The sequence below is a fragment of the Struthio camelus genome, chromosome 5 (assembly GCF_040807025.1).
Source record: "Struthio camelus isolate bStrCam1 chromosome 5, bStrCam1.hap1, whole genome shotgun sequence".
In the NCBI taxonomy this organism is placed as follows: domain Eukaryota; kingdom Metazoa; phylum Chordata; class Aves; order Struthioniformes; family Struthionidae; genus Struthio; species Struthio camelus.
This window is the reverse complement of record NC_090946.1, coordinates 55,575,663-55,588,252: the sequence shown is the minus strand read 5'-3', so window position 1 is coordinate 55,588,252 and position 12,590 is coordinate 55,575,663. Positions and strand designations below refer to the sequence as shown.

The 12,590-nt window shown below is 36.0% G+C and overlaps 1 protein-coding gene across 13 annotated transcripts in view; it reads left to right on the top strand.

The window, feature by feature from the left end:
- The window catches only part of RALGAPA1 (Ral GTPase activating protein catalytic subunit alpha 1), a 133,423-nt gene that overhangs the window by 22,619 nt on the left and 98,214 nt on the right, over positions 1–12,590 (top strand). For all 13 annotated transcript variants that reach the window (XM_068946465.1, XM_068946467.1, XM_068946464.1 and 10 more), the window contains exons 9-15: positions 1,449–1,657; positions 1,981–2,220; positions 4,439–4,630; positions 5,732–5,869; positions 8,377–8,525; positions 9,745–9,874; positions 10,647–10,884. In XM_068946465.1, the coding sequence (XP_068802566.1) occupies positions 1,449–1,657; positions 1,981–2,220; positions 4,439–4,630; positions 5,732–5,869; positions 8,377–8,525; positions 9,745–9,874; positions 10,647–10,884 (1,296 nt within the window). The remainder of the gene's footprint in view (positions 1–1,448; positions 1,658–1,980; positions 2,221–4,438; positions 4,631–5,731; positions 5,870–8,376; positions 8,526–9,744; positions 9,875–10,646; positions 10,885–12,590) is intronic.

The window sequence follows — 12,590 nt, the reverse complement described above, 5'->3', positions numbered from 1 at the left end:
AAGTGTGTGTTATGCTCCACCTGTTTTTCTTTCTGCATCTTTGTAACCCTTTCACTGCACATATGGCTACTATTCCAAAGTTGTATTACTGAAAATGGTCTAGTTTTGCTGAAGCAGATTCAGAAGTACCTATGTCAGTGACAGGGATGCTGACAGCGTCAAAGTAGAGAATCAGAAGAGCTATGCCATTCTGAACCATTGTGTAGGCCATGCAATGGAGAAAATGTAGGCTATAAACCCCCAAAACAATCACAGTTCCTTCAGAAAAAGATTGGCTTCCCGCTGGTCATCACTCATTGCGTTCCCCTGGACACTAGTGTGGGAGCTAGTGCCACAGAACCATCTTTCAGCTGAGTCATATGAAGATGCAAGTGCACTTGCTCTGGCAGTACAGTACTGTAAAGATTTTATGCCAGGGAAATTTTCTAGTGCAGATGTGGCATTAGATGAAGCTGTGAGACCAGATGGCTTCTGGAGGAGAGTTTCTCACTCTTCTATTTCTCTTCATCTATCTTAGGGCCAGAAAAGGCTGTATTTATTGCAACTGTTATTATACAGTTTGGAGTAAAAGCATATTTAGATGGTAGGATCTGTATCAATGAAGAACTGATAGCCCTCATAACTGAATAGGTTGTTCCACCATGAATGGCTGCAGACCAACATGGAGACATTTCTAGGAATGCGCTAGGAAGTGTGGTGGTCCGCTGTTTCTGAGCTGCAACTGTTCTCCCAGTAGGTTTGGTAGTAGAAGATAAGTTGTCTGTAGGGCTTTTAAATGACTCTGTAAAATTGATACATTTCACGTATAAATTGTTGCTTAATAACATAACTATAAACACATCTTAACAGTCAATAGATATGGCAATATCTTCATTCTATATGAAAATAGCTTCTTGCGTAGGCCACGTTCTAGTCTAGGTAACAGTTGTTTTTCTACTTAAAACTTCTTTGTAGTTTCCATGAAAGCATGAAGTAGTGAGTTAGTTTTGCTATTGGATGAGAGAGCTGAGATTTTTCTTTAATTGAAATTGTGGCAATTAAATACTAAATACAGCATGTAGCTTAAAAAAAGTTTCATCTTGACAGAAGAGAACGCAAAGATTTTTCACTTGTGCAGGAAAAAAATGAAAACAAGACTGTAAGTCCATACAAATTGCTTTCAGATAAAAAATGGAGAGTTTTGCATAGCAAAAAAACCAGCCACTGTTTCTTGGACCGTAAATGTAGTTTCTCCAGGAAAAACACGTAGCCTTTTGAAGTTGTGTGTCTAGCCTTGGGATTACCTATCTCATGTTTATTTCAGCCCATTTTGAGATGAATTGTGCAACAGCGAACATCAAAACACAGTGCCTCTGAAAGTTCACTTGTACTGGTTATGGTTTTAAGCTTGCTTATGTATATGGAGCTTACTCTCTGCATATATTTTAAAATGTTGCATTTCCCTACAGAGATACCACAGATGAGACCAAAGCCACACTATGTAATGGTTAAGAAGGATGCTGAAACCAATGAAGCAATATATTGCACAAAGGAACCCTTCATTAAGGCTCGTGTTATTGTTATTCGATGGTTGGTGTCTTTCTGGCTTGAGCCAAAACCTCATACAGGACCTCATATTCCTGGGATAGAAGGTGAAAATGTGCCAAAGAATATTCAGGTAAAACTAAGTACAAAGCAAAGTTTATTTGTTTCTATATTTTTGTCTTAATTGTATCATTGGTAGTATGTGCTCCTCCAATAGTTATACCTAATGAAGAATAAAAAAGATTTCTAAATAAACTCTCTACTTATTATTTCAGTTTAGAAGGACTCGCTAGACTTTTAATTTTTTTAAATTTCTTCTAAATTATTTTGTTTTTACCAAGTAGGAATGAAATGTAGTGAGTCTTATCTTTTTTTCTGAATTCTTTATGTTTTAAGGAATATTCAAATTGTATTACTAAAAATGAACTATGAAATACTCTTTAATTCTTGTTTCAGAGAGCAGCTGCTAGCATGGCTTCAAGGGAAGACAGCAAAAATGACAATGCGGATAAACAGGATAGAAATGCAGAGCCAGAACAATCTCATTCTAATACAAGTACTCTAACAGAGAGAGAGCCAAGTTCTTCCAGCCTCTGCAGTATTGATGAAGAGCATTTAACTGACATTGAAATAGTCCGCAAAGTTTTTTCTTCCAAAAGAAGTAACGTTAACTTTCTAACTGAGATTTTTCGGCAGGTAAAGAACTCTATATATAGAGTGCAAAAATATTTATTGTTTTTCTGTAAACTATCATTATGTCACAGGTTTGTTTCGAGTATATGTACTAAACCGAACATTTATATAAATGTGCATTTTTTTCTGTCTTCATGCCTTTAAGACGTTAAGAATTGAAAGGGGAAAAATTCTGTAATACTTGCCACATAAAATATCTCCAGTTCCTGATTTTTTTTTTAATTGTATTTCTTTAATAACTAGTTCTACAACATTAAGCTTGGACTTCACAGTTCCCCATAGACAGGAGTGTTTGATCATTTCATGCATCAGCCCCTAGGCTGTCAGAGTTTGTAGCTAAGCATATTAAAATAAGTCTCCTGTGGAAGCCTGGAGCAATTCGAGAGCTATTTTTGGACCATCTGAATATCCTTACCTTGATAGTGTTCACCAGAAGAGTGGGACAGGTGGCTAGAGAAGGCAACAACTTCTGCTCTCTGACTTTACCACAAGGAAAATTCTGTCAAAGCCCAGAAACGTTGAGCATATTCAAAACAGCATTTCTCAGCTAGCAACTTTATTAAACAAATAAGTTTAAACTAAGAATATATACCAGAATGTAAAGCATTTATTTATGACGTGAAGGTCTATTGCTTTCAGTTCAAAGCAGGAGAATGGAACAAGATAGACCTCCTTTGTGCTCCTCACTATAAATAAAGAGGTGAGGAGATTTTTCTGGACATTTTTAGAGAAAAGATACACTAACTTTCTGTTGAAATGCAAGTTACTAAAATTAGTTTAAACAGTGGAAATCTAAACATTTAAAAGCTCCAGTATTTCTGGATGAAATAGATATTATTGGATGAGGCAAATGTCAAAACTAAACCACCTACAGAGAAAGTCAGTGAGCTTGGACACATTGCTGAAGGAGGTAATGGAGTTAATCCAAATTTAAACTGGTGCCCGAGGATTGACAGAGCCTGAGACATTGAATGTGGCTTCTAATTTATTGATGCATCTGTTTAGAAACTAAAAAAAAAGTTGAAAGCATACCCCAGGTAATATTCTTGATGGGTCTTTTTTCAGTCTCTATTTCAGTTTCGTGTGTGGTTATGAGATCTTGTTTAAGTGGCAGTTTATCATGAATTTTTCAGTGAAAATTCATTTCCAGTATGCCAGATGTTTTTAATGTTTCTAAAACATTAGGCCTAAGTTGTTCTGTCAGGATGAGGTTTCATTTGTGCTGAGTAGTAGGAAGATTGCCTTTAGAGGAAAAGCGTTATGCGTTTTGGACTCCTGGGACAAAAAATTTACTTAGGGTTCCAGAAGACTGTTAGATTGATTGATTATTTGTGTGTGATTGATCAGCTTGTCAGGTTGAATTCTATGAGCTGCAGAATTTTTCTTAGAGGTAGTAATATGCTATTTGTATGAAACGTCCAGAGAGAGAACGAACCATGTGTTTCAAGTGGTCACTCCTTGAATGCATGGGCATTGCGCTTTCAGGATTCACATCATGGATTCCATAAAACCGTGTGTTAGGGTAGCTTATCTATTGGTTTAGGACAATTGGGGCGTTGTGGTCTTTGTTAAATATATTTATTAGTTAATACCTGACTAACGTTAAAAGCATCTGGTCTCTACTTTTTACTAACACAACAGAGACATGAAACTTCCTGAAGAGGGCAGCAATTGGCCATCAGACTGGCTTCTCAAATGCATAGATTTTTCCAAACAGTACCTCTGACCAAGTTTTTCAGAGAGTCATTTGTTTTATGGCTACTGTTTTGTAAAATCTCATTTAGATGAAAGTAAGATATGCAGCTATTAATAATGTATGTCGTTTGAATTTGTATCAGACACTCTTTGTGTGCTCTTCATGAGTGTTTGGGCATTGATTTCAGCAGTCTAGATATCAAGTAGGTCCACCTGTATTGACTCTCATAACTGTCTCTGGCAGTGAAATTTTCAGACAAGATACCTTCTTGACAAGTTTTCTGGTTAAAACATATTTTTGTTCACCTGTCCACACACCTTTGGATTAATACAGGTGAAGGAAGCAATCAAACATTTAGGTTCAGGATAATTTACTTTTTTTTTTAGGCTTCTCAGCTTTATGCATTCACTTTATACTTGCAACTGTTCAATTCTAGCTATAGTTTGAGGCAATATAGTTTAGTTCCACCTTGATTTCAAGTACTTGAACTGAGCTTTTGTTTTATTTTGTTTTTTCTACTGCCAGGCATTTTTGTTGCCAATTTGTGAAGCGGCTGCCATGAGGAAAGTGGTAAAGGTGTATCAGGAATGGATTCAGCAAGAAGACAAGCCTTTATTTATGAAAGAACCTGAAGAAATAATGCAGTGTACAACTATAGATTGTGATGAAAATGCTGTAGAGCACAATTCTTCAGAGAAAGCAAAAGAAAGAGAAGAGGTAAAAGGAAAAAAAAAGTCATAGCATCTTATTGTTAAAAATAGCATCGTAATAAGGTTGTTTTAATTCTAGAGCGCTGTAATACATGACCTGAAATTCCGTATAGCATTTTGATTAATATAAAGCTTGAAGGAGGTGTTTGAAAGAAACATTTAGATAAAATGCAGCTGTGATCTTCTCATAATTTCCAGGTGTGACTAAATAAGAGAGTAGGATGATGGAAGTACTTTTCAGCCAGCGCCAGCTTCTTGCTGCACCACAAACTAACATTCTCTTTACGTTGTATCCAGAATAACAAAAAATGAAGAAGAGGAGTCACATATTGTTGAGTTTCAGTGACATTTGGGCACCTAACTGTCCTCTTTGTTCTTTGAAAATCTATCTCTACACCTCCACTGCTACAGATAATATCTGGTGTGTTAATGAGCTTTTACTGTACAGGTGCTCATCTGTGTTCACATTAGCAGTGAACTCTCTTATTTGGGCTAAACAGAAAACTCTTTAAGTTTTCCAAATAATCATGTACAACAGGGAAGGACACTGAAATTTGAAGTATATTTTTAAATTCCATTCAATATAGCTACACTGTGTAGTTTCATTTTTATTGGGAAATATTGGTGCATCTTTTGGAATCGCTAGTAGATGCTGCCTGAGGCCAAGTGGCCTTCTCAAAAGATTGCATGTGGTGTAATTTGATGTCAGAGCATCTGCTGGGAGGAATCAACAATGGTGATTCAACAGTGTACCCATGGGCTGCCAGTTTGCTCCATTATGTATGGAGTCTTTTATGTGGTTACTTCAATTTAAAAATTCACATAGTTTGATAAACTAGTTTCAAGATGCGGTTTATACAGCATGCCAACTCTCAGCTGTGTAAAAATTATGTGCAAAAAGGGTAAGAAAAATCATAATTATTTTGCCCATATACTGTAAAATAATTGCTACTAACTTCTTAAAACATGATGATGTTATCTTTAAGATGCCTTTTAAACATCTGTCTAAGAATATTTATTTTCTGCTCTCACATTTTCCTTTATGTGTAATATAAAAACAAAATATCTGTCAAAATAGCTATTTTTTTCAAGAAAAAATATTTTTCAGGAAAAAGGGATGAACTCCAGTCATGTTCGAAATTCAAACTGGGCAAGAAATGGCTGTTACCAAGATACTTCACATAAAATGTTCGAAATTGATACTGAAGAGCAAAATGTACGAGCTGGAGTGCAGTCAGTATTGCAGGTATGAAATAGATTTGATGTCTAATTTTCATAGTATAGCTTTTTGTATCAAAACGTAGTGAGTGGAATAAAATACAGTATTGTTGTAAGGGAAGCCCCTGCTCCTGCTCCAAAGCATCACTAGATTTTACAGTTTTTTTTAGATTTAGTAAATGTGATGATAGATAACGTTAGAATAATGACAGTGGTTTACTGTATCTTTACTGATCGTAAATAGGAGAATGCATACGTGACTGTCAGGTAACGCAGTAAAAGAATGTGTCGTTATTGCGTCACGACATGCATTGTGCTGTGCATCACATTACGGAAAAATAATTATCTAAACGATCCAGATTACAGAATTGCTTATATGTGTTTAGAAGTGCTGTCTTGCTATGATTTGTTTATTTTAATTGAACGAAGTATGTATATAGTATGCGGAAAAGTTAAACTGCCATAAACACGATAAGATTTGATTTTCCTATTTATATAATTGAATTTAATAGCGCTGTCTTTACATTTTGTTAAGATTGTATCAAATACGGAGAATTTTGGCCACATATCAAATGGAACAGTTTGGTCAATGTTAACCTGTTGTTGGAGGTTGCAAAGGTGTAATAAAGGTTTACTATAATTCTGGCCTTTTAGTTTTCATTTATTTAACTCATTGACAATTATATTACTGACAGACTCGGATCCAACTTGTTTTAAACGTTTTTAGGGAAAAAAGCTTTAAAATAATGCTTACTGTTTCCTCCAGTAACTAATAATTGTTTCAGAACATACTCACTGTGGCATACCAGCTGTTCCTTAGCCTTCCTGAAACTCTGCGCTCCAGAGTGAGTCTTGCACATACAAAAATGAATAAAGGCTATAGTCATAGTACTTAGTGATTCTTCTTTGTTTTTGTATTGAGCTAACAAAGTTAGACTTGTGCTTGACTATATGCTCACGTGTATGTGGACTGCAAGTCAAATCTTGTAGAAAAAGATTTCAAGCTGCTGAAATGAGTCACTTTTGTGACATGTGGCTTTGAGTACCTAGGAAAATGTCCCCCTTATATTGAATACCATATTGACTATGGGATCAAAAAATTAATATTTGATAAAGCATAGCATGTGAAAAAAGCATTCTATTTTTTTGGCAGCCTAGTATTCTTATATGTATCCTCCATTCATTATCTTTTGAGGACAACTGAAAAGAGAATGTTGGAAGAATTTGGAGTATAATTTTATTGCAAAGGTAACAGAGGACAGGTAGTATTACTAAGAATTGCCTTGACTGCATTTTTCATACATTTCTTCTGCGTATATTAAGACAGCAGTATCCTTTTGGATACAGGCTTATAGGTTTGAATTGCCTTAACTCCATCATGCGCTTTGGCAGGCCTGCTAATGTAAATACCTAGGAAGTAGATTTGTGACCAGTCAAACCTGACAGCGCAGTTTGTCCTAGTAGCTTTTCTAGTGTATGGTGGTTGGTGGTGCATTCTTTCCTAGGAGGATGGATAAGTGACATTCGTCGGAAGTTTTACTGCAGCTTACAGAAACTTTTGATAACCGTAAGAAAATCACTTGCTTACCTTCTCTGTAGAAGAATCACTTGTATGAATGTAAGAATCACATGTGTAAGAATCACATAAAATACCTATGAGAGAGTTAATGTCATGGCTATGTTGTGGCTTGCAAGCTACAATTAGCTTACAGGAACTCTTGTTCAGCTGTTGTGATAGGAGTGTATCACAGGGCGATGGTAGATTTGTAGTAGTGGTGGGTATGGGCTACCTGGCATTCCAAATCCTTGGCTGTGAAAGGAATCAGAAAGGCAAGAGTTCCTGAGGCCAGTATTGCCTCCTCCTCTCATCAGCTTGCTGAGGTATTTGACATGTTTTTTAGTTCATATTATTAAGATTTTGGTATATGGTTCATAGAATCAAGAGGATAGGCCATGCCTGATTTGAAGCACTACCTGCAGCTATTATAAAATCCATGCTTATTGTAAGCATGCTGCTAGGTAAGAGGGCAACTGCTTTGGAGAAGGTATCCTCTATTCCCTACTTTTTTTAAACCTTGCTGATCACAATGGGATGAATGCTTCAGACTCCCAGAACATAATACAGTCGCTGTCATGACCAGACATACTGTGTACCGTGATTATTTCAAATAGCATAACCATATATTGTGCTGAACTGGTTACTGGCTCACAGGCAGAACTTTCATGCAGTAGACTTCTTCGTTGGAACATTTTCGTCCTTCGTATTAAATAACTATCTTGAGTAATTTGCTGTACCGTTTATCTAGGAGGGGAATGTATACAAATTTGTTTTATAGAAAAGCTGAAGAAATTAACCAATATTGTTGGTGCTTTATCATCAAAGCAAGCTAACTTATATTTAAATGTATGCTAATGAGTGTATAAGCAGCCTTTTCTGTTAATCACAGATTTTCTCTTTCCTGGTTACTATCAACTGAATTGCTGAGAACATCAGTGTGCTTCAAGCTCATAACATTCATTCTTTGTGACCTACAGGTTTTTATAATAAACTCTTCAAACATTTTCTTCCTTGAACCTGCAAATGAAATTAAAACTCTTCTGGATGAGCACACTGATATGTGTAAACGCATTCTTAATATCTACCGTCACATGGTAGTGCAAGTGACTATGGACAAGAAGACTTGGTAAAAATGCTAATGCTTTTATCTTAGATTATTAGTTCACAGAGACAAATGAGAAAATTTAGTTTGTTGTAAACCCAATAGGATGTCATTGGCTATGTGAATTAGTTTCTGTAAAGTAATAAATATATGGATTTTAACATCACAATTTACCACAGGGAAAGCAACTAGCCGCTCTGCTAAAACCAGTAGCAAACACTAGCTAATTTGAGGTAGCTTAGCCCTCAGTGAAAATGGAAGCTAGAGTATGCAGACTACTATCAAGGAGCAACGGATTACTTTTTTCCAGGGCATTTTGCTCATGTGTCAAAGCACTAAATAGATGAAGCGTATATGAAACTTCTTAGCCTTATTTAAAAAAAGACAAAAAATCCTCAGATAAGCCTGGATAAAAATTATAATGAGATGCAGGTTGTTCTTGATCTGATTTACTCTGGCTTTAGACATTTTTGTACAAGAGTCAGTGTACTGTTTAACTGGTTTGTTCCTTTCCGGTGTTTAAGATGCATAGCAGAGCCAAGGAACTCACACTCAAAGATGTGCGTATATTTCTCCCTCTCCTTTGAATAGCTGCATCTCTGATGAGATAATATATTGTCACCATAATCCATTGCAAGGAAGCAGTAGCAAGGGGATTTCAGATGGCTCATTTATTCCATTTTAACTTGACTAGAATTTAGTCTCTCACTAATATCTCCTGAACTCTGGTGAAGTAGATCTTGCATTACATGTCATGGGAAATTTGGGAGTAATAATAGGAAGCAGATTCCACTAGATTAGCAATTTCCTCCCCAGTTTCCTATCACTTTAAAGTATCTCCAGATTGTGATGACAGAGTTTCTATGCTATATAAAAAAAACCTGATGAAGTGTGTTTACAATAATGTAACATTGGCAAAAACTCTCATTCATACAGAAAAGAAGTATAAGCTCAGATCACAAATATAACTGTGAGCAAAGCTTTGCCTGAAATTTCAGGCCATTGAAAGTGATGGGCACTTGAGTGACATGCTACAGGGCAACAGGTATTCCTCATTCAAGTGTGAAAAGAAGGGATGGGGTAACTGTTTTTACAACAACCACCAAGTTAGGCTGCTGGTAATCACTATGTCCTGTTTGAAATGTGTTTGGGTGAATCAAGCTTAGTTATTATCTTTAAAAGTATCTTGCGATATACAGATGTATAACAAAATGGTAACTGAGAATCTGATATTATTTTGCAGGGAACAGATGCTACTTGTGTTGCTCAGGGTTACAGAATCTGTGCTGAAAATACCACCCCAAACTTTCTTGCAGTATCAAGGAAGGAAAAACTCCACCTTAGCAGGAAGACTTGCAGGACCTCTTTTCCAGGCAATTAAGCATGAATTCACTTTAATTAATTCAATTTAATTTTGACCATGAGACTAGATGCAGCAAAAGCTGTTGACTAGCTTATCATTTCAAATTATTGATCATGTTACTCAGATAATATGAATGCTGTGGATTAAAGAGGTGGTTACATTTGATAATTTCTGAGCTATTTTTAGTGACACTCTGGCAACTGTTTTCAGGATACTATGAAATCTAAAAACTGCTGCCCATTAGCTGAGCTGGGATAATTGACAATGTATGCAGTTTTAGCTAACATCCCTTGCAAAATAAAATTTGTTAGCTCAAATCAGCGCCAAATCTTCTATGTCATCCTGGCTTAACCAGCTGATACATTACTCCTTGCAATGAGCAATAGCAGATCTTTTCAAAGTTAATAGTTGCAGAGTGCTGTTGTGATGCCTTGTCTGTAAATGGGACCTGTAAAGTCTCCAGATTCTTTAATAGGGGGAAAATAAGATATAAAGGCAATCACAACTAATTGAGAACACTGTTACAAAACAGTTTGGCAATCCTTTTAAGATATGATAAGATTTCTTATGAATCAAACCAGTTTGTTCTGGTATCCAGGTCAGAATCCCATGTTTGCATAACACTTCATAATTCATGAAAGGTCAATGTATACTGGTGAGGAAAGGATTGTTAGGACTACAACAAAATTTCTGTGGCAGTTAGAAGCTTCTTTTTAAGCAGTAACATATGAATGTTGTGATCTTAAGATAAGAAGCCAACTTTTATCACTTTATTCTTTTAGACTCTTATAGTAGCTTGGATCAAAGCGAATCTAAATGTGTACATCTCTCGAGAACTTTGGGATGACTTGCTGTCTGTAATGTCATCACTGACATATTGGGAAGAGCTGGCCACTGAGTGGTCACTGACAATGGAGACACTAACTAAAGTATTAGCTAGAAACTTGTATAGCCTGGACCTCAGTGACCTGCCGTTGGATAAATTAAGTGAGCAGAAGCAGAAAAAACACAAAGGCAAAGGTAAGACAATACTGTATATGCATCATTTGAATTTGAGATGGGGAAATGAGATGCTTGTCATGGCAGAAGTGGGTCCAGCCTTTTTAAGTGTACCTAAATTAGGCGTCTCTGTTGCCTGAAATAACCTAGCTTCTTTAGGATAAGGCTGCTTGTTAGAACCTCCAAAAACCCCTAGCGTGGGAATTTAGTCCTGCAGATAGTTAGGCACATACAGAATTTAATCCTTAAAGATTTGTAGAATTAAGCCTAAAATTGTACACTATAGTAGATTATGCCTTTCTCCTTTTATCAAAGCAATTAAATAGTTGAGTCCCAATCCTACCTTCCTGAAAGTAACAAAGTTACATATCTGGTAAAAATTAGATAGATAACAAGTAGGTATTGTGAACATAATTGAAATATTAATCCTGAAATTCCATGAATGTTGATGAAAGATCAGGTGTGCACAGTTTTGTTTGAGCGCTAATTCATTGTTAAGCCTTGCCAAAGACTGTTTTTTTCAAAGTGACCTTGTCTGACTGTTTAAGAGAAAGGATATTTTTCATAATGCATATGAATGGTACCAATTTTTAAACAAATTCCTATACAATGCAGGAAATATTATAAAAGACATAATGTGGGGGCAGAGAAGGGGGCTGTTTGCTTGTACTGTTACAATCCTGGAAGTGTTAAGGGACAGGAAGTCTGTCCTCCTGTGTAGAGTGCTGGACTGAGTTTTGCAAAACTTGGATTCTATTCTGAGGTCAGACTGATTTTCTGCATGCGACAATGACCAATCACTTCTCTGTTTCCCCATCTGTAAATCATGGTTAATGATACTGTTCTCCTTTAAAAAGTGCTTTGAGATCTAACACTAGGAAGCAGGATTATATATCAGATAAGTAGTAAAGATGGAAAAAAATACAGTATTTAGTCTACTTTTTAGTCTCTGTATTCTGCTTGATGTGATTCTCCATTCAAACCTAAGCAAAGGCACTTCCTACTAGTACCTTAGGGTTTGTCAGTGAGAAATAATCAATGTAGATGTTTATTTCCCTCTCTTAAGGACATTCCTGTATGCTCTTTTTGCTAAACACGTTTCACATGCTTCCAAGTTCCTCTTCTTGGGCAGAGGACTTCACACTTTCATTTTGTTCTTCTGCTGTGTGATGACTGAACAAACATACCTTTCTCTTTAATTGGCCCAGAGGGGTTGTTCCAGATCATGCATTTTTCTTTTTTTTCCTACTATAGAGCTTTCTTATTTTTCTTGCAAAAGACTGAGAGTAAAAAAAAAACAAAAAAAGTCAAAGCTAGGATAAGAATGTGTATACCTATTTGAATATAGGCTTTAAGAAAACATTCTGTTAAATTTAAGTGTACTCATGAAAGCAAAATCACCAATACAGAGCCATATGACAGGAGTTTATGTAAGTAACTAGCATTCAGAGAGTTTCAGTAAAGTCTTCTATGATTAAATATGAGTTGCATAGTTAACTAATATGGATTTTGGAAGTAATAAATCACATGCAGATTATGCCCAACTTCCTTAGCCCTGCACATTTGCTAATAATAATGAACGTGTTGTTTTAGGGCTCACTTTCCAAGAAGACGCCCTTTTAATCATTGTGATTCTTTACCAAGTGTAAATGTGGATTATATTAGTCAGTTTAGTGTGAGTAAGGAAATATATTGCAAATATTCTTTAGTTCACTGGAGTTTTTTTT